Source organism: Entelurus aequoreus, linkage group LG02 (assembly GCF_033978785.1).
Source record: "Entelurus aequoreus isolate RoL-2023_Sb linkage group LG02, RoL_Eaeq_v1.1, whole genome shotgun sequence".
NCBI classification, from domain to species: domain Eukaryota; kingdom Metazoa; phylum Chordata; class Actinopteri; order Syngnathiformes; family Syngnathidae; genus Entelurus; species Entelurus aequoreus.
This window is the reverse complement of record NC_084732.1, coordinates 15,328,809-15,356,562: the sequence shown is the minus strand read 5'-3', so window position 1 is coordinate 15,356,562 and position 27,754 is coordinate 15,328,809. Positions and strand designations below refer to the sequence as shown.

The 27,754-nt window shown below is 39.4% G+C and overlaps 1 protein-coding gene across 4 annotated transcripts in view; it reads right to left on the bottom strand.

Moving 5' to 3' along the window:
- Positions 1 to 27,754, bottom strand: part of vps13c (vacuolar protein sorting 13 homolog C) — a 93,595-nt gene that overhangs the window by 29,641 nt on the left and 36,200 nt on the right. For all 4 annotated transcript variants that reach the window (XM_062023006.1, XM_062023024.1, XM_062023016.1 and 1 more), the window contains 24 exons: positions 26,770 to 26,926; positions 25,474 to 25,593; positions 24,331 to 24,434; positions 24,044 to 24,211; positions 23,604 to 23,908; positions 23,338 to 23,485; positions 21,204 to 21,342; positions 20,985 to 21,103; positions 20,561 to 20,727; positions 20,226 to 20,479; positions 19,651 to 19,877; positions 18,476 to 18,568; positions 18,165 to 18,398; positions 17,947 to 18,078; positions 17,766 to 17,855; positions 17,419 to 17,574; positions 11,396 to 11,660; positions 11,154 to 11,314; positions 10,967 to 11,088; positions 10,600 to 10,897; positions 3,866 to 4,255; positions 3,651 to 3,755; positions 251 to 406; positions 46 to 171 (listed from right to left, as the gene is read on the bottom strand). In XM_062023006.1, coding sequence (XP_061878990.1) covers positions 46 to 171; positions 251 to 406; positions 3,651 to 3,755; positions 3,866 to 4,255; positions 10,600 to 10,897; positions 10,967 to 11,088; positions 11,154 to 11,314; positions 11,396 to 11,660; positions 17,419 to 17,574; positions 17,766 to 17,855; positions 17,947 to 18,078; positions 18,165 to 18,398; positions 18,476 to 18,568; positions 19,651 to 19,877; positions 20,226 to 20,479; positions 20,561 to 20,727; positions 20,985 to 21,103; positions 21,204 to 21,342; positions 23,338 to 23,485; positions 23,604 to 23,908; positions 24,044 to 24,211; positions 24,331 to 24,434; positions 25,474 to 25,593; positions 26,770 to 26,926 — 4,236 coding nt within the window. The remainder of the gene's footprint in view (positions 1 to 45; positions 172 to 250; positions 407 to 3,650; positions 3,756 to 3,865; positions 4,256 to 10,599; positions 10,898 to 10,966; positions 11,089 to 11,153; positions 11,315 to 11,395; positions 11,661 to 17,418; positions 17,575 to 17,765; positions 17,856 to 17,946; positions 18,079 to 18,164; positions 18,399 to 18,475; positions 18,569 to 19,650; positions 19,878 to 20,225; positions 20,480 to 20,560; positions 20,728 to 20,984; positions 21,104 to 21,203; positions 21,343 to 23,337; positions 23,486 to 23,603; positions 23,909 to 24,043; positions 24,212 to 24,330; positions 24,435 to 25,473; positions 25,594 to 26,769; positions 26,927 to 27,754) is intronic.

The following is a 27,754-nucleotide window of genomic DNA, read 5'->3' as shown; positions in this document are numbered from 1 at the left end:
TCATCAGTAAGCTGCCGTGTGAATGGTCCAAAAGGAGATACCCACCATGGCCAGGCACAGCAGCGTGCCGTTGTCCTGGCGATTAAAGAAGAAGAACTTGGAGGCCGACTCGGATCCAACCACACGCACACACAGTTTCTCTGAGCTGCTATCGGGCCATAGAGGGAGGCACTGCAACGGCGTGACCACAAACTCTCAGCACGGGTGACATGCTCGATGACGCAGGGACACGCAGACAAGATCTTCTCACCTCAGTGGACGAGATGTAGTGCCACCTTGCCGTCGTCGGGCTGGTGACCTCTCCCACCTCCAGCTCATAGGAGGACTTGTTGACCAGGGTGTAGAAGGGACTCATGGTAACGATCTTGGTCAGGTTAAAACTGCTCATCTGGATGCTCACGCCCACCTGTGTTAACACGTTCGGTGTGGTCAGCTACAGCCGATCGAACAACTAAAGCTGCGAGCATGTAACTCAGGATTCACGCAAGTAAGCGCTTTTTTGGGCAAATCCTCAGAATGAAAGTTTGTCACCATGCCTCGCCCACACACTGAAGCATACGCTGCAAAAACTAAAATCTAAGTAAGATGAAATATCTTAAATAAGGGTGATATTTGCTTATTTTCTATCTGATAAGATAATTCTTCTCACTAAGCAGATTTTATGTTAGAGTGTTTTACTTGTTTTAAGGGTTTTGGTCCTAAATGATATCAGTAAGATATTACAGCTTGTTGCTGAGATTGTATGACCTATATTGAGTAAAACATGCTTGAAACTAGAATATCAAGTGTTGCAAAGCTATGTCATCAACACTCACAAGTTTAAAACTGCTTTTTTAAAGTAATAATTTCTTATTTCAAGCATGAAAATAAAAAATCATGACTTTGACACAATTGTGTCTCATATTAAAATGGACTTTGCTGTTTTATTTTTAATGAAACAATAGAAAATACGTACTCATATAGTAGTACAGTTGTTATTAGTGAGAATATACTTATTTTAAGGTATTTTTGAGTTCATTGAGGTTAATTTTACTTGTTTTGGAAAGTCTTGACAAGCCAAATTTTCTTGTTCTATTGGCAGATAATTTTGCTTAGTTCAAATAAAATACCCATAATTTTTGTATTTTTTATTCTTGTTTTTGAACACTGACTTTTAGCAGTGTAGGCAATTCAATTTGTCATCACCCATTTGTGGAGTATCTGGGATTTATTTGAACTCATTTGGTCAAAGTCCCTAAGATGAGTTCGTAAAGTACGACCCCTAATTTTCAGCAAAAATGGCCCAACTTCAACATGGACTCTTGAAAATGTTATGTGTCTTGTCATGACAGACGTCTCTCCCAGACTTAGTGACAATCTGTGAAACTGGTGCCAAGGGCAATTTTTTTTCCTTTTGAATTTAGGGTGCGCAGCTGGGTGAGTTAAAGTACTCCATTTTTTACCAAGCCTGATGGACTCGCAAACTTTGGCCAGTTTTCATGCAAGTTAAGGCACCCAAAAATACAAGGAAACATTTGGAAAATATCAATAATAAACGAAACATTTACAATAACTATGTGGACAGAAGTAGAGGGACACAGGTACCGTTCACATTTATACCAATACGGTACCAATTCCCGATACCTGGGAATCGATAGGGTACCAATTTTCAGTACTTATTTGTGTGTTACTAAATATCACCATAAGTTTAGTTTTTAAGCCGCTACTTTTTTCCAACGCTTTAAATACTGCTGCTTATAAAACGGTGCGGCTAATGAATGGATTTTTCTTTGCTGACGGACATAATGCAAATAGTTTACAAAAAACAAAAACAAGCAAAGACACTGAAAAGATGTGTTATTGTATGTGCTATGACGCTCTTTTGAGCGAGTTCGCTCACGGCAGTTGCTGCAGTGCCATTTTGTTTAGAGCTTTAAACGGGAAATACAATTGCCGTTCCGTCTTCTAATCATCCATACCGTTTCTACTCATATGGATTCTTCTTTCATCACTCCAAGCAATGTTTGTAAGTTTTACAACTAAAAAAATCATACTTACTAAATTGTTCCATGTGTAATGTCTGTAGGAGTGTTTTCATGCATATTTGTACGTGCTATCGTAATGTAATGAAGCTAGCGTTGTTAGCATTAGCTAATATGATAACACGTTTACTAGTGTCAGTGTTAGTATTATCTTAGAATGGCGTTCTTTTTGTATTGTTTCAGTTTTGTAAACTTACCAAAACGTCACCGTGAAGTTATTGAGTCTGTTTAGCTGATTGGAGATCTAGCTTCTGCAGCTAGTGGGTCCATGACAATGACTTCTGTTTTGTTTGATCAGCCGTTTTACTGCCATGTTACAGGCACCGTTTGGAAACAATTAAGGTATGTAAATAAACATTTATAAAATATTTGTGTAAATAATTCATTTCACAACATATATATATACACACATATATATATACACACACACACACACACATTATATATATATATATATATATATATATATATATATATATATATATATATATATATATATATATATATATATATATATATATATATATATATATATATATATATATATATATATATATATATATATATAGTCCAGTGGGGCTAATGGGGAAAAATATCTTTCTTCTAAAATTTAATGGGTCCAGCTTGTATACCAGTGTGCTCTATAGTCCAGAAAATACTGTAATTGTTTTTGATAACAAAATAATGTTTTTTATTTCAACATTTAAAAATGAGCTGATTATGGTAACTGAGGTCCAGTTGTTGTATATTGTTTTATAACCACATTTCTGAGTCTCACATTTATGACAGTTGCAAGTCCAAAACGTTAGAGGGCAGTAATGTATAGTTTACGGTGTGTTGTTTTGGCTGTTGTTGCGCCCTAACAAGTGTTAACACTGTAAGTATTGTACTTATTACACACCAGGTGTTTGATTGTAACGTGCATCCAAGTTATAGTTTTCATCAACAGATTAGGAGGTGTCGAAATCGCCATGTATAATCGCTAATGCTAATAAGTAGCATGTCAAAAACAAAGCCAATGTATATTCGCATCAAGCTAGCGTGTTTTTGGAAAAGTGGAGTCTTACGTTACTTAGTTTGGAGCGTTTTTTTGAGTCAATTTTTTGTAGTCATTGAAAATTGCAACATTACCTAGAGGTAGTTTGGCCGAGACCGCTCTCAGTGCTGCTGGAGTGACTGCCAATTGCCGACGTGTCAAGAGTCGGTAACCGTGACGTCATACGCAACCCAGGTACCGTAACATGGCATGGCTTATACGTGAATCAGTGCCCTGTAGGACCGGACAGATTCGGTTGGTGGCAAAAAAAATCACTCGATTCAGTACCCATCCTAGACACGAGTCTTAATACATAAATGAAACTTTTGGACGAGAGTTCTTATTGTCCCTGAATTATTCATTTTATCAAGACATTTTGGACGACTGTATGCATTGTCAAAAGGCCTTCGTCTGTTCTAGGGTTTTCATATCCGTGACCTCTGACCTCCCCAAGATCTTGTAGAAAGAGTGCAAGCTGTTATAGCCACAAAAACAAACCCATTTTTTTCACGTTTCACTTCCTGCAGCTGTCCCAATAATTTTGTCCACATAAAGTAACAGCGATGAGCCGAGAGAAAGAGGCGGGGTGTTACCAGGAAGTCCAGGTTGTTGGCAGGACAGCGAACGCAGCCATAACTTCCCACCGTGTCCAGAGAGAACCCATCGGACCACGAGCTGGTAGAGACGCACAACTGCAGCTGAAATGTCAACACAAAAGATCACTAAGTTGACTTAGAGTGCGGAGGGACGCAAATGGAGAGTTCTGATTCGGCGTCTGGTGGTCCCGAGCAGTCGCGCAGCATCTCACCTTGTTCTTGCTGAGAAGGTTTTTCCTCCTGAAAGAAAACAGGATGATGTCTCGGAAGTCAGCCGGGTGTTTGACCAAGATGTCGTCCGATCGGTACTGCAGCACCCGGGACGTCTTGTTGATGATCCAGAAAGGACTGAAGAGGGACAGCAGCAGGCGGCTGGGCGTGCGCGCCACGTGCACACTCACGTCCACCGTCATGCTGGCGTTGGCGTCGCTCGTGAGGTACACGGGGAAAAACTCCGGCATGCTTTGCTCCACGCGAATGTGCCCGTGCCAGTCGTGGCCCTGGTACTTCATCAGAACCAGCGACATGATCTCGCCCGCCACCCGAGCGTTCAGGAGGTCCGACGTGCTGCCTTCTGGAAGCTCACAGGAATCGGCAGAATTCTGGTGAGGAAACATTATCAATTATAACGACAAAGTCGCAATATCTTCTGATTTTCTGGCAGATGAAGCAGCATTACGATGCCATCTACTGTATGGAGATGTAACTACCAGCTACACTCACAGACAGTCCCATTATAATGTGTTCATGAGCGAGGGCGAACAGGTAGCGCCAAATAATTGTGGCGGTCCACTTCTTTTTGGCCATATTATTTCTCCACAAATGAATTGTATGAGAAACACTGAAATGACTGATGAATGACTGGCAGCTGTACAGGACAACAGAGCCAACTCGCCCTGGCCAGCAAGGCCCGAGAAAATGTCGGCCATCATGCTAACAACAGTGCAGCATGATACCTTGAGTAAAATGGCAGCCATTATATGTGATAAAGTTTGTAAAACAATGTTTTTTGTTTTTTTAATAGTCGTAATTTAGAAATTAGCGTGAATTGAGATTTTTTTCAATGTTTTCTTCTCAATAATACCGTGACGTATTACGGTTTTAAACTGGCGTTTAAGCGTTGGCCTGGTTTGTGAATAAACTACATCTCCCAAAATCCAAGATTCGGGCAATGAACGCCATAAGCACGAAGTGAAGTGTGTTCGTACTTGTCGTAGATAAAATTAAAACTTTTTGGACATTACATCTGTCCATAACTGGTTGAGTAAAGTTGCTAAAAAACAGACAAACAAGCACAGGCCAAAACATAACCTCTTTGGCAGAGGTAAGAAAGTCTGCATTCCGCAAAGCGCGCCACTTTCGTTTGGAACGTTTCCAAGGCGACACAGTCAGCCGATCACGGTGCATTGCACGGTGGGAATTCACCCAAAACAAAAAAAGTCTTTATGCGGTAGTAAAAAAAATTATTATTTTTTTGTCATAAAGAAATACAATCATGTGTGCTTACGGACTGTATCCCTGCAGGCTGTATTGATTGATGTTGATATATAATGTATGTATTGTGTTTTTTATGTTGATTTAATTTTTAAAAAAAAAAAAAAAATATATATATATATATATTTTTTTTTTTTTTTTTTAATTTCTTGTGCGGTACCGGTCCGCGGCCCGGTGGTTGGGGACCACTGGTCTTAGCAACCACTATCTAACCTTCTGCACCCGCAAAATAACTAAACCCAAATCCAATGGCCACATAACAGCTCAATCCAGATCCCTTAAAACATACTCCAGTGATAATTTCAACCTTAAATTAGGTGAGTGGGACTGGTGCCCTGTGCTCACGAGCAACCTGGTCGAAGATGCTTGGGATCGCTTCAAAACAGCGTTCCTAGCGATACTAAATGATATGGCTCCCGTGAGAACAGTCAGAATCAAAGCCCGCTCCGAACCATGGATGATTCCAGATCTATTAGCTGCCATAAAAGACAGAGACAGAAAATACTTCGAATACCAAAAGTGTAAAACCGAAGTAGATAAACAACCCAATAATAATAACCTCAAATCACTCATTTTCAACACTAAAAAGCAATGCAATAAATTAAGAAATAAGGCAAACAACCTGACTAAATCCTTTAAAAAAAATTACATTAACGATAAAATAGAGGAAAACACAAATAAGCCACATGAGCTCTGGAAAATTCTCAACAACCAGCTTCCTGGATGCAGCCAGAAACTTAAAACCAGACTCACCAACATCAACATCAAGGAGGGTGACTCCCTCATTACAGATAAAATGGAGGTAGCAAGCAGACTCAACACCTTTTTCACCAGCATAGCCACAACTCTAGTTAACAAGCTGTCTCACCACTCTGGTCGTTTTGGTGTAGAACACATTAAAGCCTTCTACAGAAAGCTACGAGTAATCAACAACAATTTCAAATTAGAAATGGTCTCAGCTGACGAGGTGCTTAATAAATTGAGCGCGCTCCACCTAAACAAGGCCACCGGCCTTGACAATATTCCCTCCAGATTCCTCAGGGACTCTGCCACCACCATTGCCCCTATCATCACGCACATAATAAACCTCTCAATTACACAAGGCCAAGTACCCAAGGATTTCAAGAGAGCAAGAGTAACCCCCCTTTTTAAAAAAGGTAGCAAATTAGAACCTGGTAACTACCGACCTGTTTTGTATTCTCAGTTCCATTTCGAAAGTAATGGAAAAAATAGTTTATGAACAGGTCGATAGATACCTTGCCACTAATAAATGTACAAATTCCAATCCGGCTTCAGAACTAACCACATGCCTTCTCTATCTGACCGACCACATCAAACATGAGGTGGACGCGGGCAAATACTGTGGCATGGTCATGCTGGACCTTCAGAAGGCCTTTGACACCGTAAACCAGTGGTCCCCAACCACCGGGCTGCGGCCCGGTACCGGTCCGCGGACCGATTGGTACCGGGCCGCACAAGAAATAAAAAAAAATATATATATATAAATAAATAAAAAAAATTATGAAATCAACATAAAAAACACAATATATACATTATATATCGATATAGATCAATACAGTCTGCAGGGATACAGTCCGTAAGCACACATGATTGTATTTATTTATGTAAAAAAAAAAATTTTTATTTTTATTTTTTTGTCCGTGGGACAAATTTTCAAGCGTTGACCGGTCCGCAGCTACAAAATGGTTGGGGACCACTGCCGTAAACCACACTATACTGCTGGATAAGCTCAGAGCAATCGGATTCGATAAAACCTCATCAAGCTGGATGCAATCTTACTTGGAGGGGAGGAAACAGGTGGTAGAGGTGAACGGCACCGTGTCCCCCCCCCTCTCAGTAAGCTGTGGAGTCCCCCAAGGCAGTATATTAGGGCCTTTACTGTTCCTAATATACGTAAATGACATGTCATCAGCATGCGACTGTGAATTGTTCATATTTGCGGATGACTCGGCCCTGCTGGTATCCGGCAAGGACAAGTCACAGGTAGAAAAAAATCCTCAGTGCTGAACTCCTTAGTATTTCTGACAATAAACTATCCATACACTTAGGTAAAACGGAATCCATCCTATTTGGGTCCCAAATCAATCTCAAGAAAGTCAGTGACTTCACTATAAAAGTGGGTGACATTATTATCACCAGGAAAGATGAGGTCACCTACCTAGGTTCCATTCTAGAGGTTAATCTTTCCTGTGATAAAATGGCAACCAAGGTAATCAGAAAGGTCAACCAACGAATGAGATTTCTCTACAGAATCTCCTCTGTGGTCAACAAAAGCACCTTGAAGATTCTAGCGGGAACTCTCGTTCAACCCTTTTTCGATTACGCTTGCACCTCCTGGTACCCTAGCACCTCCAAAACCCTCAAATATAGACTCCAAACATCCCAGAACAAGCTAGTCAGGTTACTTTTAGACCTCCACCCCAGATCACACCTCACTCCTACCCACTTCTCCAAAGTGGGCTGGCTCAGGGTGGAGGACAGAGTAAAACAAATTGCACTGAGCCTAGTCTATAAAATCCGCTACACCTCCCTGATACCGAAGTACATGTCAAACTACTTCCTTAACGTAAATGACCGCCATAACCACAACACCAGGGGGAGTTCCACAAACCACGTTAAACCCAGATTCTGATCTAACAAAGGTCTAAATTCATTCTCCTTCTATGCCACATCAATATGGAATGCAGTCCCAACAGGTGTAAAAGAAAGTGCATCTCTATCCTCCTTCAAAACCGCATTAAAACAACACCTCCAGGCAACTTCAACCCTTGACTAACACCCTCCCCCTTCCACATCCCACCTTCCCGGATTGTAAATAACCAAATGAAAATAATCAAATGTATTTCTAATGTATATACTTGTTCTTATGCTATCTGAACTCACTATGTTCTCTGCTCGCTGTACATATCCTACCAAGTCAGACCTACACTGTTTCAATGCCCATTTCTCTGATGATGCAATTGTTGATGACTGAAGTGCTGTTATCAACCAAACCCTCCTCATCCCACCCCACGGATTGTAAACAATGTAAATAATTCAATGCATATACTCTGATGATTAACTTGTGTGATGGCTGTATTATGATGATAGTATATATTTGTACCATGAATTGATTACGTGGACCCCGACTTAAACAAGTTGAAAAACGTATTCGGGTGTTACCATTTAGTGGTCAATTGTACGGAATATGTACTGAACTGTGCAATCTACTAATAAAAGCTTCAATCAATCAATAAATACATGATCAAAAGTTATACTGTTAGTTTACTTTTCTGAGAAACAACATTTTCCAGACTGATATACAAAATGACCACTGTAGAGGACACTGCTTCCCATAATGTAAACATTGAGAGACACTAAACAGTACATTTTTGTTTTACACTTTTTAAACTGGATGTTTACATTGTTACTTTAAAGTTATTATTTTAAATATTTGCTTGAAACAGTGGATGTTTCTGTACAATTATTTGAACATAGAAATATTTGTTTGCAATAATAAATATAATTGGAACATTTTAACATTATGTTTGTGTTCCATTACAGTAAGTGTGTTTGTTTATCCTAAACATTACTGACACTTCATTTTACACACAATGGCATTTTTAAGTCTTTTCTTTGGACATAAACCGCAATAATATTGTTTCGTGGCCTTAATACTGTGATAATATCATATTGTGAGAAGGCAATAAAAACCGCCTCCAAGCGGCTGCACTACCTCACAGTCATGGCGAGACATGGACTACAGACGACCTTGTTACCATCTACACCACTCTCATCAGGCCGTGTCTGCAATATAGGTCAGTGCTCTTAGTGGGCTGCTCCAAAAAACAACAGGCAGAGCTAGAGCGAGTCCAGAAACGTGCCTGTAAAATCATTACGATGAGAGCTGGAAACATCTCACAACCCCTACCATCACTCCAGACCAGGAGAGAGGAGGCTGCAGTGAAGCTGGTCAGGGATATGCATGATGAGCAACACCCTCTGCATGACCTGCTACCTCCAACACGAGGCAGCCGCACTGCCAGGACATTGAGGAACCAACATAAGCTGGCTGAACCCGAGCCCAAAGCCAAGACAAAGAGACTTAAAAACTCTACCCTGCATACTGCAATTAAACTGTATAATAATACTATTAAATAAGTAATACAGTCATATACCAGAATGCTAATAGTTTCCATGCTGCTGTTGCCCTGAAAATGAAAATGTTTTTTTTATATAAGATACTGTCTGTTCTTTTAATTTTTTAATTTTATTTATTTATTTTTTTATCTTTGTTTGTTTAATATTCATTGTAAAGTTCAGCTGTTTTTTCAGTGGGGCCTTGGCTCCACTGCAAGCATGAATAAATAAAGTCAAGTCAAGTCAAGTCAAGTCAATTGTGAGATTTTAAACTGTTACATCCCTACTAACGAACTAACTAAACTTTGTTTATATATTTATTTTATTTTTAGAGCTTGCAATATTTTAGATCAGGGGTGTCTAAACTTTTTCCACCAAGGGTCTGCATACTGAAAAGTCAAAGTGTCAAAGTATGTGGGGGCCATTTGGATATTTTTCTATTTAAAAAAAAAAAGAAGCTAAAAACATATATTATATATATTAAAAAACAAAAACTTTGGGTCAGCTTTGTGTTGTATGGGATTAAGTATAATAATATTAATTATTAGTTAGAACTATTCAGCTTTTTCTAATTACATTCCGATTTTTTGCTCTTTTTTTCTTAAATTTTTACTCTTGTTGCTTTTTCTCCCTGTATGAATAGAATAATATTACTGCAGTTTTCTAACTGCATAACCTAGTGTTTCAAAAATTGTGCCGTTGCAAAAATATTAATGTTCAGTTACACATTTTACAGTGTTTATTATTGATGTTGTAATTTTTCTAATATTTAAGCATAAATTACTATTACCGGTATTTTTATTTTTGAACTAACTAACTAAACTTTGTTTGTATATTTATTTTATTTCTATTTTTAGAGCTTGTAATATTTTAGATCAGGGGTGTCCATACTTTTTCCACCAAGGGCCGCATACTGGAAAGTATGCGTGGGCCCTTTTCATATCTTTTCATTTAAAATAAATGCTAAAATCAGATATTATATATATTTAAAGACAAACCTTTGTGTCAGGTTTTTGTTATTATAGGTGACTAAGTATATTATTATGAATTACTTTTTTTCATTACATATTAATTTTTTGCTCTTGTTTCTTACATTTTCAGCATATTGTTACAATATGCTGCGGGCCAACAAAACTTGCAGGACGCACTTTGGACACCTGTGCCATTGGTGTTGCAAACCCCCGGTTTTTGACTGTAGGTGGCGCTGTAACTAAAACATAAACCTGGCCAGATAAGCCGATTCAACAAAAAAAACTAAGCAAGACAAAAGTGTGATGTCCTGCTTTGCAAAGTTTAGTGAGCGTCCTGGTACCTCCATCATGTAGCAGACTGTGTACGGCAGCAGGTTTCGCAAGGTGGCCACCGGGTGGAGGTGGATGACGTAGGCGGGATCCCAGTCGTCCTCGCCGTAACTGGTGATGTGGCGCAGGACGTCTGGCGTGGCCAAGGTGCTGACCATGAGTGGCAGCAGGCTGCTGTCGGCCGCCGGGCACTGCAGCAGCGCGCGCACCTCCGAGCTACGGTGCACCTCCTCCTTCCACGCCACGCATGTGGACGACGGCCCGTACTGGTGGTCCAGACGCCCTGCTGGACGCACGTACAGCTGGCACCTGCAAGGGGAGCGGTCAGAGTGGGCTCATGGTGTGTGACGCCACATACTGGCGGCACGAGGTTACTACCTGTAAGTGTCTAACGGGATGTGGAATTCTTTCTCGGGGTGGGCCTGTCCCAGACTTTGCAGGCTACGGGATTTCGGACAGAACTTAAGGATGCTGAAGGGCATCGCAAAGTGATTCTTGATCTGAAAGCAAAAATGTTGAATGGACGCAGTAACCATGACAACACAGACATGTAGATGGGGCAAACCTGCAGAGGAGAGCGGATGGTGATGACCTTGTTGCCCTCGGCAGCATCGATCTGTATCAGCACGGACACGGCTTCCTGCAGCATCGGACCCCGGATGTTGTAGAGGCAGCGGCCCGGTTTGTCCACGGGAATTTTGGCAATCTCACTGTATCCCGTTGGCACTGCGGGATCAGAGACAGTCGGACATTTTTACCCTTCATTCTCAGAAACGCCTTCAGAATAAATGAAAGAAACATTCTGACCGATGGTGAAGTAGAACAAGGAGCTCTCCTGACGCTGCAGAGCTGACAGTTTTCCCCGAGAGGAGGATTCAAACACGGAATGTTCCAGGTCCATGGTCTGGTCCACCGAAAGCTCGAGAAGCTTCCCTTGCTGTGGGACGCCCACCGGCCTCAAGTTGGCGCTGTGCTGCACGAGGACGGGGATGCCTAGAGCGTTGCGAACGGTGAATGGAGCCTTCTCCTTCATGGAGGAGTCAAAGGTGGAGGCGGTTCCCTCCGAGAAGGCCTAATCACAGCATGAAAAGCATAATTACTGTGAAAAGCGTTCGTGTTGAAATTAGTGGCTGTCAACAACAACAAGGGAAACTTAACCATAAAGTGGGTCTGGGTTAGTTTTTGCCTCATCCCTCACTTAAAGCGTGAGTGAAGAATGCACTACCGGCCTGATAAGACCTGATAAGTCCGAAAGAGAAAGAGATGATTCAGTATTATCTGCTCAAAGATGCCACCTGGTGGTTATTTGAGCACACTGCAGCTAGACCTGGATAGTCCCACTTTTTAATGCTTCAGTCACACGTAGGATTCTCAAAGGAATAAGGCATAAATACAACATTCCCGACTGTATACTTGTGACTTTGGCCAGAGACTTGAGGGAAATGGATGACAACTAGAGATGTCCGATAATGGCTTTTTTGCCGATATCCGATATTCCGATATTGTCCAACTCTTAATTACAGATTCTGATATCAACCGATACTGATATATACAGTCGTGGAAATAACACATTATTATGCCTATTTTTTTTGTGATGCCCCGCTGGATGCATTAAACAATGTAACAAGGTTTTCCAAAATAAATCAACTCAAGTTATGGAAAAAAATGCCAACATGGCACTGCCATATTTATTATTGAAGTCACAAAGTGCATAGTTTTTAAGCTCAAAACAGCAGCTTGGAATTTGGGACATGCTTTCCCTGAGAGAGCATGAGAAGGTTGAGGTGGGCGGGGTTGGGGGGGCGGGGTTGAGGTGGGGGGGTGGGTTAGGGAGTAGCGGGGGTGTATATTGTAGCGTCCCGGAAGAGTTAGTGCTGCAAGGGGTTCTGGGTATTTGTTCTGTTGTGTTAATGTTGTGTTACGGTGCGGATGTTCTCCCGAAATGTGTTTGTCATTCTTGTTTGGTGTGGGTTCACAGTGTGGCGCATATTTGTAACAGTGTTAAAGTTGTTTATACGGCTACCCTCAGTGTGACCTGTATGGCTGTTGACCAAGTATGCGTTGCATTCACTTGTGTGTGTGAAAAGCCGTAGATATTATGTGACTGGGCCGGCACGCAAAAGCAGTGCCTTTAAGGTTTGTTGGCGTTTTAAAAAGTCATACATTTTACTTTTTGAAACCGATACCGATAATTTCCGATATTACATTTTAAAGCATTTATTGGCCGATAATATCGGCAGTCCGATATTATCGGACATCTCTAATGACAACAATATATTTGTTTGTTGGCATGCTTTTTCTCCATTTGTAAATGTTATTGTTTATTACTCTGTTTTCATATGATCTCACACTATCTAAAACAGCTGCTGCAGTAATCTCGTTGAGTACAATGGCAATAAAGCTTTCTCACATATGCAAATCTTTTTTCCTGTGGCTAAAAAGTAAAAAAAAAAAAAAATTTGACGGATTAATTTTGTTATTGCTGTGGTTAAAACCTGGCTAATACTGCGATGCTTTTATTGTAAGGATTACAGTACTTTGCACTTAACATGAAGTCCATGTAAGGCCTTTTCAAATGCTGTGTAAATAGACAGTGTTGCTGTTGATGAAGTCAACAATACGTCGACATAAACTGATCAGCTTTTTTTTAAAATAAAAATTATCTCTTGGGTTCTTATAGTTAATGTCGAGAAAAATAACTGCCCATGTTTGTTGACATTGACCTCAGCGGGCACTTTTTAGTAATTTTAAGAACACGGTGGACCAGGGGCCTCACGTATCAAACGCGCATACGCACAAAAACCTGGTGTACGCCACTATTCACGGAAATGTTGAGATGTATCAAGAGCAGTGATTACTTTTAAAATGTAACTAACTATAGTTACTTGTTACTTTGCCAAAAAGTAATTTAATTGCTAACGGAATTACTCTTTAATAAATGAAATACTTACTAGGGGAAGTACTTATTGTATTACTTTAAATATCTTACGTGTGCAGTTGAGATGTTTCATGAGACCAAAGTGTGCTGGTGTGCTTTTAAAAGGCGGTACGTGTTGCTTAGTGAAGTGTGATGTCAGCGCCCAGACAGAGCAGCAACAGCTCAGTTGTGTTTGTTAGCTCAGCGGCCGTATTTATCAAGCGTCTTAGAGTGCCATTTTACACTTAAGTCCTGACAATTTGCGAAATTTAGTCCTACTCTCAAACTTAAGAATAAAAGCTATTTATCAACTTTCTTAAGTCTAAGAATCACTCCTACTATCCACAATATTTAAGAGACCTTCAGAGGTGTCTTAAGTGGTTAGAAGTTGCCAGCAGGGGATGGCACTGAGGCGAGAGAGACGTGCGCGAACGTTCAGGGAGGGAAGGATGTCCTGGCTTTGTTTGATGACGAGCAGCTGATCAAACGGTATCGTTTAGACAGAGCGGGTATTATTTTTGTCACAGATTTAACACTAGAAGTCCCAGCATTTTTCTGTCTACCTAGAAGACCCAGAGAGGGGTCATTTGGCCCGACGCTTTTCCCGAATACACTAATCACTCATTTTGTTATGGTAATGAGGCTGTTAGGGGCAGTTTGTCTAGGTAGACAGAAAAATTATACATGTGGGAAATGCCGAAAGGAGCAATGGCAGTGCCAGGATTGTGAGTGACTGCTCAAATGTATGTCAGTCACGTTTACATGGACATGGTTTTTCATTCTTTGTAAATATGCTTTTTTCTTTGTAAATTTTTTTTTTTAAACTATTTTTGGCACACAAAAATAACAATTGCTTCTGCAACAACCCTCCACACCAAAACTGGGAAAACAGTTGCTTTTTCATTCTTTGTAAATATGTTTTGTTTTGTATTTTTTTTAACAATAAATGTCAGAGTGTTGATCCCTTCATTCTGTTGATCCTTGCAAAAACACACACAACCTACCTCAGAACTAAAGCTTGAGCTGTAAGGTCCCCTCCCCCACACAGGCTCAAGTGGCCCCCTGCCGTGTGCCACTAACAGCCACATTTTCATAACAAAAGGAGTGTCCACAGGGGGGACTAGGGGTCAAATGACCCTCTTGTGTGTTTTCTAGGTAAACGTGTCAATTGACCCTTCTCTGGGACTTCGCGTGTTAATAATTTTCGATTCCTTGTTGATTTCTGCCTGTGTCTGCAGTGGGCTAGTATATATAGAGCCACCCACACCAGTTTCAAATTAGTTGCCTAATTAATGAATTGGAAAGAAAATGTTATGAGAGTAGCGTATGTGTGTGTGTGGCCCTTTAATAGGTGACAGCATGTGAGGTGAGTGACGTCAGTGAGTGTGTGGGCGAGAGAAGAGAAGAGGGAGCGGTAGCGTGAGTGCGGGCGGGGACTAGTTTGTTTTGTATTATTTTGTAGTTTATTGTCAAAATATACACTCCCATTGTTCACTTAAATATTTCTAAGATATTTCTTTATTCTTAGACAAGGGATTCCCTTCCGTGATTGGTCATTTCTATGGACACAGAAATGACGTCACCTAAAATTCTGTTTACGGCACATTGTAATGTCGTAATTCAGCTCTGAGTGTGACACTTAAGATTCAGTCCTACACTTCGCTGAAAGTGTGAGTAAGACGCTTGATAACTAACTTTTAAGTGCAGCTTTCAGCGAAGAATTTATTTACTCTTAAGTCAACTCTTAAGAGACTTCTTAGGAGTAATTCTAAGAAGCTTGATAAATACGGCCCCAGATTCGCAGTTTGCACGCAATGACGGCAGCTCTGTTAAATCTTTTATCTGAATTGTGTTCGCACTAGTTAATAAAGAGATTGACTGTGCTTGGGTGGCTGTAGACTCATGTTCACAAACGGTGTATTGTAGCATTGCAAGTTTGTCACTTTGAACATTGATTTGTTGCTCATTATTCCCTCGTAGTAGCATTGTGTGTATGAGTGAGTGTACTTGTGTGATATTTGCTGTGTGATGTTGCCTCCTTCTATTTAATATCAAGTTAACTTTAGTGCGGTGATAGTTATTACTTTCATTAGCAAAAATATATTTCCTGCATTGAACTTTCTGTACTTCTGACGCTGTCTTGTTGACATACAACCACATCAAAAGTAGCATGCCATATTACATCAAACGTCTCACTAAGGTTTTGTAATGTATATAAAAGTAATTAATTAGATTACTTGTTACTAGTTGGTGAGTGCATTTATTGATGTAATTGTCCTAATATTAACCTAACGGGAAGCACATGTGCCTCCCAAATGTTGTACCCCTTCTTTACAGCATCATTACGAGTTAGTGGTTAAAGTTGGCAGCTTGCTGTTTTCAACAATAGTAGAAGAATATACTACTCCAACAAGAAGCACCTCCAACTCATTGTCCGTGAAATTCTTCTTTTTTGCTGTCTTGCTCGTTATCTTTGTGTTTTCTGACTGTGTGGAGCGCTGGATCTCAGGCACTTGGCTAATTTAAATATGATTTGAGTATTTAAATGTGGCCGTAGATGGGGAGTGGCGGGCCACTCCAACACGTGCGCTTTAATTCTACGTTAATTGGGACGTACAAAATAAATGTGCTTGGATTTATGCGTGTGCACACTTCATTGAATCTGAATGTTTTTGTGTGTTAAGTAGGAAATCCACACAAGTCTTAAAGGGGACTGCAATTTTTGGGGAATTTTGCCTATTGTTCACAATCATTATGAGAGACATGACGATGGATTTTTTTTTTGCATTCTGAATATCAAACAAATGCAATCAAAGTCCGCTTACAATGGAGCCTATAGTAACAGCGCAATTCCGACCTACAAAGCCCTTTAAAAAACATCCAAACACCTCCATTACGGTTTTATATACATAATGTAAGTATATATGTAATATAGTAACAGGCACAATTATAATAAGATTTATGTATTTTGCTTATTTTAAGCTTTTGCGGCGCATTAATTTCAAAAGCCCATCACGACGTTTTCTTTTTTTTTTCTCTTCATCACTCACTGCAGACTTTATGAGAGCCAACAAACATAATAAAACATCACTTACTGTGCAATGTCTGCTGTCATTGGGATGCCGACTGCTAGTATGTTCCCATTTAGATGAAAAATGTTTCATAATCATCACAAAAAAATGGGGTGGTGGGGCAGTGGGAAACAAGCGCTTTTCGTGTCTTTCTCGCCAGCTCCAGGTCCTAAACGGCTGCCAAAGTGCACCAACTTGTCGGAATACCTACTCAGACATGTACTTTCCAGGTGAAATGCATGATTTATGTTTTACAATAAACTTCCAAGGAGCAAGGAAGCAAGGAAGCAGCAGACCACATGATGATGTAAACATTGGCCCACAGGCTTGTGATCACGGCGCCACTATAAATAGTTTGTCTGTGTTAGCGCTGGTAATAACAATATCACTAATACTTGGTTAACAATGCAAGTCACGAAATGTAAATTGTTAGCGCTTTTTGGATGGTTATTTATTGGATTTTATGGGCAAAATAGTGGAGCTCCCATTGGCTCCGCTATTAGCAGACTTTTATTTAAGTTTAATTAATATTTAGAATGTATTAAATAAAAAAATCCATCCGTCGTCATGTCTTTCATAATGATTGTGAACAATAGGCAACATTTTAAAAAAAAGTGTGGTTTCCCTTTCATACATGAGGCCCCAGGTGACGTTTTGTGGACATAAGCATGACCGACTTATCCATTTTCATTGTATTATTAAGATCATGCACTGTAGTTATGAAGAAGTTTACCTTATCTCGATAAAACTTGGGAATAATGTACAGTAGTTATTAGGAGTATGCAAGGTTGTACTTACTACATGTTTTACTGCAGGGATGATGTAATTATTAGTTGTCTTACCTTAGCCAGGTTGTTGAAGACGTTGACAGTGCACTGGGTCATTGTTACGTTCATGGTGTCGGTGGAGCAGATGTTGATGGCCGTAAGAGGTTCAGGGAGGATGACAAAGTCGTCTCCATGGACAGGACTCTTGTCCTGAACTGCATTGCTTTTTATCTGCAGGACCAAAAACAGCAGACTGTAATGAAACTGAGAAACAGAAAATGTGCTTCATCACATCCACTTTGACTCTTTTCGACACTCTCTGACATGGTTAGCTGCACATTTGATGTATTTCTAAACACAGCAGCTCTGTTAGCAAAAACAGATAGCAGTTAGCATCAGCATTTAAAAGCTAACAGTGGCACCTCAAGGTCCAGGTTCCATCTGCGTGTGCCGCCGTCGACTCGTTCAATCAGAGGCTCCCACACGGCATGGATCTCGTTAAAGTAGTTCACCTGCACAAAAACGAGTTCCATGGCTCTTATTATTGTGCAGCCATGACGTTTGACAGATGGATGTATGTATGGTAGGGTGAGCATTTACTACCTCCAGCGTCATGTTGGCTTTCAGCTGCAGCAAAGATGACCAGTTTTGGGCAGAGCCGTTAAAGGAGGACTCTGCCAGCAGCAGGGGGACGGTGCGATGACCTAGACCAGATTCCAGCGTCACCTGGATGACCTGCGAGGAAAGAACACATAATCAAGGACACCAAAAGATCAGCCTTTGAGATAAAAAAGTTTTTTCCAGAAGCTGGAAAGTCTTACTTTGACCTCGGCGGCAAAGCGCTCGCCCACATTCAGTCCATCCTGGTCTCTGAAGCTCTCTGTGACCTCGGTGGCCTGGTCCACTCCCAGAAACCAGAAGTTACACGTGTAGATGTTTCTGACAGACCACAGGGTGCTGACATCCGGCCGCAAGTCATGGCTCTGCTCGCCGCTCTTCTTCGCTGTCATGGCCGCTGTTATGGTGCTGACTGTGTTGAGGATGAAAGGTGAGATCTGCCGAAAGACGTGATGAGGACATCGCGATCCATAACTCTACATAATAAAACATCATTATAACTATTTTTTTTTACCTTGACAATGACCTCTTCCACCGTCACTGAGCCGCTTAGTGGCTGGCTGGGATTTTTTTTGGTTTCCAGGACAACGGAGCAGGGCCTCAACACCTATTTGACCAAAGTCAGCATGTCACCTCAGTCAGGAGATTCCTCCCTTTTCACGTTCATATACACCAAGGGTGTCAAAAGTGTAGCCCATAGATAATGTTTTAACAGCCCACGGCACATTGTAAAAATACTATAAAAGAAAAAAGATAAAAGCAAACAGTTGAAATGTAACGAGAACAAGTTGCCATGTTGACTATAATAACACAAAGCTGACAATCAAGCTGTTTTTTTCTTTAAAACTGTCATTGCTCAAAAAATAATATTGAATCACAATCAACGCTGTTATGCATTATTGACTTATCCAAGGTGCCAATTACTTCACATCTAAGATTCACCACTTTGAAATATTTTTTGGGGAAATAAATTGCATAATTTGTGTATTTGCCAAATAAAACTTTTTTTTTTTTTTTTTTTTTACAAATAAACAAAATAAATACATAAAAAATATCAACTTATAATCGACAAATAGAACTGAAGTTGATCTAGAGACTTATGCGTTAAAAGTAAAAAATTTAATGTACGACTTATTTTTAAGACTTTGAGGAGTGGGTCCCTTTTGGATTTTAGTGGTATTTTTTTTAATAAATAAAAAACAAATTAAAATACATTTTGGTATGAATTATTGACCTATTTAAGGTTCCATGGGGGGAAAAATTGCATATTGTGTGCTTTTGCCATAAAAAACAAAGTTTTGACAAAAAATGGCATAAAACATTTAAAAAAACAAAACGTTATATTTACAGTTATACTTCTGAAATTGATCTAGAGATTTAAGTGTTGAGTAAAAAAAGAATATAATACATGACTTATTTTTAATCTTTTTAAGACTGAGACCCTTCGGGGTTACCGGGACCAAATTTGAGGAGAGCCCTAAAGGTTAAAAAAATCTTCATGTTGTATTGGTTTGGAAAATGAAAAATATCAAAATGGCCCCCTCATGCTGTGATTTTTCAGTGGAAAATGTTTGGACACCCCTGATATACAGTCCACTCTTCCTAAGCAGACTGTCATTAAACCATTATAATAGGTGGTTCAGTCCTTACTAAAACATTCCCACACATCATCACTTTGGGAAAAGTTACCGTGGTTACGGCTTTGTCCTGCTTGTTGCGGATGAAAGGACAGGCCAGGACCCTGAGTGCTCTCAAGTTAGCTCTCATGGTCTGGGCACAGTCATCCTCCACCTGCATGTTGAAGTCACACTGGAAAGACACAACCAGGGAGGGGGCGTCGGCCTTCATGAGGTTGGCCACAAACACCACCTCTGGGTCCACAACCACCGCACGGACACGTGTCCTCGTCATGGACGCTGCAGAGTGAAAGAAAAAAAAAGTTTTTGCATGTTAGCATCTTAAGAACTTGGTTTTCTTGATATCAATGAAGCATCTGGATTACTGATTATTATTTGGGACTGAACACATTTAAGAATAAGGGCAAAGGCAGCAAACGTAAACAATTTTAGGTTTAGCTCTAACTTTATTAACCCTTCAATGAGTTTACATTTTATTTAGTTGTGGTGTGCCTCAGAGTTCAGTCCTTTGCCTCTATCTTTTCTGTCTCGTTCGCCCAAATAAGATGGATAACTGAATAAATTAACAGCTACAGAATGCATGTTCTTATTTTGAAACATCGGAGGTCTTCCCTGTCTGTTTCTTACCGTTCTTCACATCAGTTTGAGTTTCTGCCACCTGTTTGAGGGCCAACCTATCACTCGGTGCTGAGCTGACACCGTGAGTCGGCACCTGCGGCAGAGCCTGGAGGAAGAAATCTGCAACGGCCATCAGGAACTCCACGCTGGCACACACATAGAGTTTCTGCAGTACGGCCACCACCTCGCGTTCCCCAGCACATTGCCGGTACGTCACATCGATCATCACTTCGGAGCTATCAGAGTCTTGCCGGCCGACCATCCTGCGGGTAAATGTTTAGTTTCGGCGAAACCAAAATGACCACCATGTGACTTGTGCTCAAACTGGACATAGGCGGACTAACCGTGAGGTCACCCTCTCCATGCCCGTCCTCTGGTCATCCAGAATGCAGTTAGTCAGGATGGTGCTGATCTCTATGCTGCCGTTGTTACGGATCTTCCCTGAAGCCTTCAAGAGGTGGAGGGCAAACTCCCCCAGGCGGAGGTTCTCCTGGTGCTGGACGCCGGAAGACTGCAGGACAGACCACTGAGACTCAGACTGCCGGTATATTGAACCAAATCACCTAATCGTGGAGCACGTGATTGATATGATACAGATACTATTTGATGTCAATTATAGCTCTTTAAGAAGAAGTTCTGTTTCCACAGGTTCACGCTAAATGTGTTAAATCTAAGATGAAGCGTCTGGATCCTTGTTTCAAATTTTTAAACTTCGGAATTCAGCTCTTGTCTGAAAAGAATACAATCAATTGAGGTTTCTTCACCAACCTGTTTGGCTTCATCTCTGTACAGAACCAAACCAAGAGATTCAATGCTGAAGTTAAACTTCACAGACTCCAAAGTTTCATCCTTTTCGTCCAAATTCACACGTAGCTTCTCAGCGCCACCTGAAGCACCAACACATCAGCAGGATTGTAAGTATTTAAAATATCTTCATGTTTGTTGGAACAAACTACAAAACATGAAGAAGATAAACCCTTTTGAGACCTGTCTGAGGGCCAACAGGTGCTTGCAGGGGTAGACTTGCTTCTGGTTTTGGGGCACTTGGTTCCATTTGAGCAGCCTCTGCAAGGTTCTCTGTGAGAATCTTCAGCAGCACCTTAAGATCTTCCTGGCTAATCTCCACCTACAGGGCCAAGCGATATAGAACACCGAAGCATGAGTGATCAGATCAGATGAGAGGGATCCAAGGCCCTAGTTTAGCCTAAGTAGACTGTTCTGGTTTTCTAAACTATAGCCAGGGAGTCTCTGGATGTTTCTCAGCATCAAAGATAGTTCCAAGGAGGATGGGGTTGGTCTGAAACTGAAACCCAGTCCTTCTGAACAGTCCAAGATCACAAAACAAGCGTGGACCAACGTTTTGGAAGAAAGATTTTCCTTTGACACGTAGAAACAACTTTTAAAGCATGGATGTCCAAACCTGTTGACTTGGGGGCTGCATTGAGCTTAAAGAATTTGGCCAGCCGACTGCATGTAAAGTAACACATACATACATACGGCTATATATATATATATATAGCTATATATATATATATATATATACATATATATATATATATAGCTATATATATATATATATATATACATATATATATATATATAGCTATATATATATATATATATATATATATATATATATATATATATATATATATATATATATATAGCTATATATATATATATATATATATAGCTATATATAGCTATATATATATATATATAGCTATATATAGCTATATATATATATATATATATATAGCTATATATATATATATATATAGCTATATATATATATATATATATATAGCTATATATATATATATATATATATATATATATATAGCTATATATATATATATATAGCTATATATATATATATAGCTATATATATATATATATAGCTATATATATATATATATATAGCTATATATATATATAGCTATATATATATATATATATATAGCTATATATATATATATATATATATAGCTATATATATATATATATATATATAGCTATATATATATATAGCTATATATATATATATATATATAGCTATATATATATATAGCTATATATATATATATAGCTATATATATATATATATATATATATATATATATATATATATATATATATATATATATATATATATATATATATATATATATATATATATATATATATATGTATGTATAAAACACTATATATATATATAACTGAATATGATTAATAAAATGGATACATAATTGATATAAATGAATATTAAGAGTATGTGAAAGTTTGACTCCTACCTTTTATACTTCTGTGACGACCTTAAAGTTTTGTAATCAATCAGAAATATCAAGCAGCTAAAATGCGCCAAACTTGGATGAGTGTGGAGAGTGTTTTACATTTTCCCATCATGCACTCTTATGGATTTAAATGGGTGTAATTTTCTACTATTTTATGGTGTTTTCATAATATCCACGATGTTCAGTTAGCAGGTTGTGTTGTGTGTGGACCTCTATGTTAGTTGCATATTTTTTTTGCACCATGACAAAGAAGGTTGTTTGGATTGTGTCATATAAGTAAATGCTGTGCTACTATTTCAAAGTGCTTTCAAGGGTCATAGATCTGATTTACTCACATTGTCCCCAAGATGGCAGTAAATATGTAGTAATCGGGGTAATTAAGATTAATTTAAGAGCACTCCGCAGTGCGATGCTTTGTTGAACTCATGATGTCTCGCAGGCCAAATTGAAGAGGCTGGTGGGCCGCACTTGGCCGACGGGCCATAGTTTGTAGTTTGGACAGCCTTGTTTTAAAGGATCACAGGTACAAGTGGAACTTGAAAGGAAGGGTAACTCTCAGACTAGCAATATTAGCGATAATACTCTCCAGGAGACCTGAGGACACACAATACCTTCGGATGATGACACATGGACTGGATGCAGGGACAACGAGAGACGAGTTAGCCTTAGCATCAAATCACCACAAATGAGTTTCATCGTCTTTTTGCACAAACAATCCACTTCCCTAAAAAACATCCTCCTGAAACTCATCATATACTGATCCTCCTGCCCTTTCAGACTGATCCCCCATTCTTCCGAAATAATACCGAACCTCCTCCTCTTCCTACCTTCATTGGCTTAAGGTCGCCGTCCACCTCCACAGCAGCCATCTTCTTGTACCAGGATGCTGCCAAGTTCCTGTTGACCCTCAAGTGCAGGTTGACGGGTTCCAGCAGATCGCTGGAGGGTCGACCCAAAGTCTGATCCAAACAGATCCTGAAGGACAACAGACATTATCCAACAAGTCACTCTGCAAAGGAGCGCTTCGTTCACCCATCACGGTTTCCGAAGGTGGATCTTTTCAGCTTGTCTTATTTTCTATTGCGGGACTGACCTGGATAGTTTTAGCTGTGTCAGCTGAATGTCCATGTTGTCGATGACGGCGGGGAGGGGGCATCCGTCAACTGGCAGGAGGGAGAAGGTGTTTGCCACTGTGATCAAACCCAGGTCTATCACGAGGGCATCATGGGAGGTGGATGATTGGGGGATGATGATGAGTGGCGCCTTCAGTTTGACGTCCAAGGAAAGGCGGAAGCTTTTCTGAGCAAAATCCCGGACACTGGATGCCGCCCTCTCCGCTGCCTGAGCTGTGGCGGCACTTAGAGCTCCCTTGGCTGTCTGGAAGTTGTTGGTGAAGTTCTAGAGGCAAGGTCATTGACACCGAAGTGAGCCACATCCATTGTGGACGTCATAATATTCAAAACGAACAAAGTGATGAGCTAAAACGTGTTAAAAAGCGACTTTTACTGAAAAGAGGACACAGCTGAGACTCACCAGCAGCGACATGACCAGCTTGTGCAGGTAGACCACCTGGATGCAGCCCACGTTCAGCTTCACACGGCCGTCGGTTTTGGCCGTGTCTGCGTATCCAGAGCCTTCAGTGGCATTGGGAGTCAGACTCATGGAGAAACTGAACACCTCATCGCCCACGATGGAGATGGCCTGAGGATGGCAGAACACATGCGGCCGGTGAACTTCATTCGCAAAGAAAACGTTTGCGGAGACACTGATGATTTCCAACTTTCTCATTCATTGCTGTAAAATAAAGGTCCATATATGACCTTCTTGTGGATGCTTGCAGGATCCACATTGAGGACAATGAAGTCCTTCAGGCGTGCTGACATGTGAGTCTGCGGTCCTTGCACCAGCAGCGAGCCGTTTATACCTGTAGAACATGTCAAGTGAACATGTCAAAACAAACACGTAAAACTGGGGTGTCCAAACGTTTTCCACTGAAGAATCAAAGCAACTATGTTAATATTTTACATTTTAAAAACTAATAAAATATACAGATTTTTTTTTGTTTTTACTCTCAGAGCTCCCTTAAAGTTTGTTCCGAGGGACCAGAAAGGTCTCAGTCATTAAATTGTTAAAAATAAGTCATATATTTTTTTTAATTCAATGCTTAAATGTCTAGCTCAATTTCAGGTATCTGTTAAAATAAAGTTATTTTTTTAACATTGTATGTCCCTTTTGTCAAAACCCTGTTTTTTATGGCAGAAGTAAAAAATATTTCCCCGCAAAAAAAAATTCTAAGTGGAATATTATATCTAAGGTATTTGGAGTCTTAAAAAGGTCAACAATTCATGACAACACTGATTTTAATTCATTGTTACTGTTTAAGCAATGACAGCTTAAAAAAAAAATCTAACTAAAATTCTTGGGAATCCAAAAGTGTTAAAAAAAGGTTTAAATCTTTTTTTCTTTTCTTTGTTTTTTAACTTTCAATTTCAATTAACTCTCTACATTAACTTCAGATCTATTTGTCGATAACAAGTTTTTATTATTTTTTCATATTTTTTGGTTTGTTTTATGCCCTTTTTGTCAAAGAATAATAATGCACAATATGTAATATTTCCCCCAAAAAATATTTCAAAGTGTAATTTTTGATGTGAAGTAATAGGAGCCTTGAATACTTAAATAATACATAACATTGATTTTGATTTATTATTATTTTTGAGCAATTACACTTTAAAAGACAAACACAGCCTGCATGGCATCTTTGTGTCATCAGAGTGAACATTGCAACTTTATCACGTAACATTTCACTTGTTTGCTCTTTTATTCCACTTATTTTTTAACAGTATTTTTAAAATGTGCCGCGGGTTGTTAAAATATTAGCTATGGGCCGCAAATGGCCCCCGGGCCACACTTTGGACACCCCTGATGTAAAAGATGGACTCCAAAGTGCTGTGACTTGGTACCTTGGATTTTGATGTCGGCCATGTTGCTGCTCTGGTCACACACCAGGACGTTGAAGGCCCCTAGTGTCACCATCACCTTCAGGTCGATTACCTTGCTATGTGCGGGCGACGTGGACACGTCTGACAGAAACAAAAAAAAGGAGTTTATCCACTATACAACTGATACAACTGCGTTTTGTTCAGGAGAGAACACACAAAAGCTAATACAAATAATAACAGAAGAAATTAACATATTAAAAAGATGGTTTGACAAAAACAAACTAACTAAAATAATGTTATTTGGTAACAATAGAAGGGAAAGTCAAACACAAATACAAATAGACGGAGTAGACATTGAAAGGGTAAAAGAAAACACATTTTTGGGTGTAATAATAGATGATAAAATGAACTTGAATCCTCATGTAAAAAATATACAACATAAAGTAGCAAGAAATACATCAATAATGAATAAAGCAAAATATGCTCTGGACCAAAATTCATTTCATATTCTCTACTGCTCGCTAGTGTTACCATATCTGAGTTATTGTGTAGAATTATGGGGAAGCTGCTACAAAAGTACACTTCATTCACTAATAGTGTTACAAAAAAGATCAATTAGAATAATACATAATGTTGGATATAGAGAACATACAAACCCTTTATTTATTGAACCACAAATATTGAAATTCAACAATTTGGAGAATTTGCAAACAGCTAAAATTATGTACAGAGCAAACTATTACCTGCTACCCAAGAATGTACAACAGTTCTGCTCAACAAAGAAGAGAAATATAACCTTAGAAAAAAATATAATTTAAAAAATTTGTATGCGCGTACAACACTTAAAACCTTTAGCATATCAGTATGTGGAATTGAAATATTGAATTGATTAACCAAAGAAATCAAACAAAGAATCAATATGATACAGTTTAAGAGACTGTTCAAACTACAAGTGTTCACAAAGTACATAGAAGAACAAATATGATGAACATCTTGAACCTTTATTTTTTTTTAGATAATGATTATTTATACATTTAATATTTGTTTGCTTACTATGGTATATTAATTATTTATTTATTCACTGTTCGGTTACAGAGAACAAGGAAATGGGATAAAATTGCTAAAATATGAAAAGGAGTAGGATTAAATAAGCTCTGCTTCTACCTACTCCTTTTCGGACATGCTGTAATGAAACAACAGGGAATATGTGATGCATTACATTGTATCGTATGCATGTTCAAAATAAACTGAAACTGAACAGAACTGAACTGTAAGAGTCTCTCTTGTGAAAATGTACTGCTGTGACTTTGTACGTACTCGACTTGGTGGTCATCATTTTGCTGTCTTCCGCTTTGAGCCTAACAGTTTTCTCCGAAGACGCCATGCTGCCTGAAGACAGCGCTCCTGACAGGAAGTTGACGGCAGACAGGAGAGCTTGGGTGTGGAGCATGAGGTCGAGCGAGGCGAAAGTCACCTGAAAGGGAGGACAATTGGAGAAGATGTACTGTACTGTACTCTGACGAGGTGGTCTGTTGGAGCGACTATGGCATTACAGTGGATCCCTCACCTATTGGCGGATTTTTGTAATGAAAAATGATTATTGGTAATTATTATTGACAAAACCTGGCCATTTGTGTTATGAAAAAAAATAACAAAAACATATAATTGTATTGTAGGATTGCAAGCTTGTCACTTATTTGATTTGTTGTTCATTATTCCCTCGTAGTAGTAGTAGTAGTAGTAGTAGTAGTACACACACGCGCACCTCTGCTTAGCCAGATTTACTGTAAATGTCACACACCAACATGATAATGACAGAAATTGCCTCCTACAGTCCTAAGACCACAGGCCAGTCTCAATGTCTCACACAGGCAAGGTCAAAGTTCCACCAAGTCCAAGGCGCTGAAGATTTGAAATGTGCTAATGACATCTGTCCAGGTAATAATAATAATTTCAATAAATATTAAACATCTTAAAGTGCATTTTTTTGCCAGTTAAAAAACGGGGTTGGGTTGTCTTTTTGTTTGTTGCCATCACGTGATCACCGCATTTTGCTTGTTCGTCCGTGTTAATGGGCATACATTGCCCATCCAATTTGAAGCTGAAATATTCCTATATTTTTGTTACTTTGCTGTACACTCAAATAGCTGTGATGGCGGGGGAAAAAACAAAAACTATTTATTTATTTATTGCACTACTCAAAACCTCTATGTCAACTCATAAGAGCCGCATGAGAGGCTAGGCCTTATCTGGAGACTTAAGCAGCGGAAGTAAAAAATGCATGACTTATTTTTCACTCTTT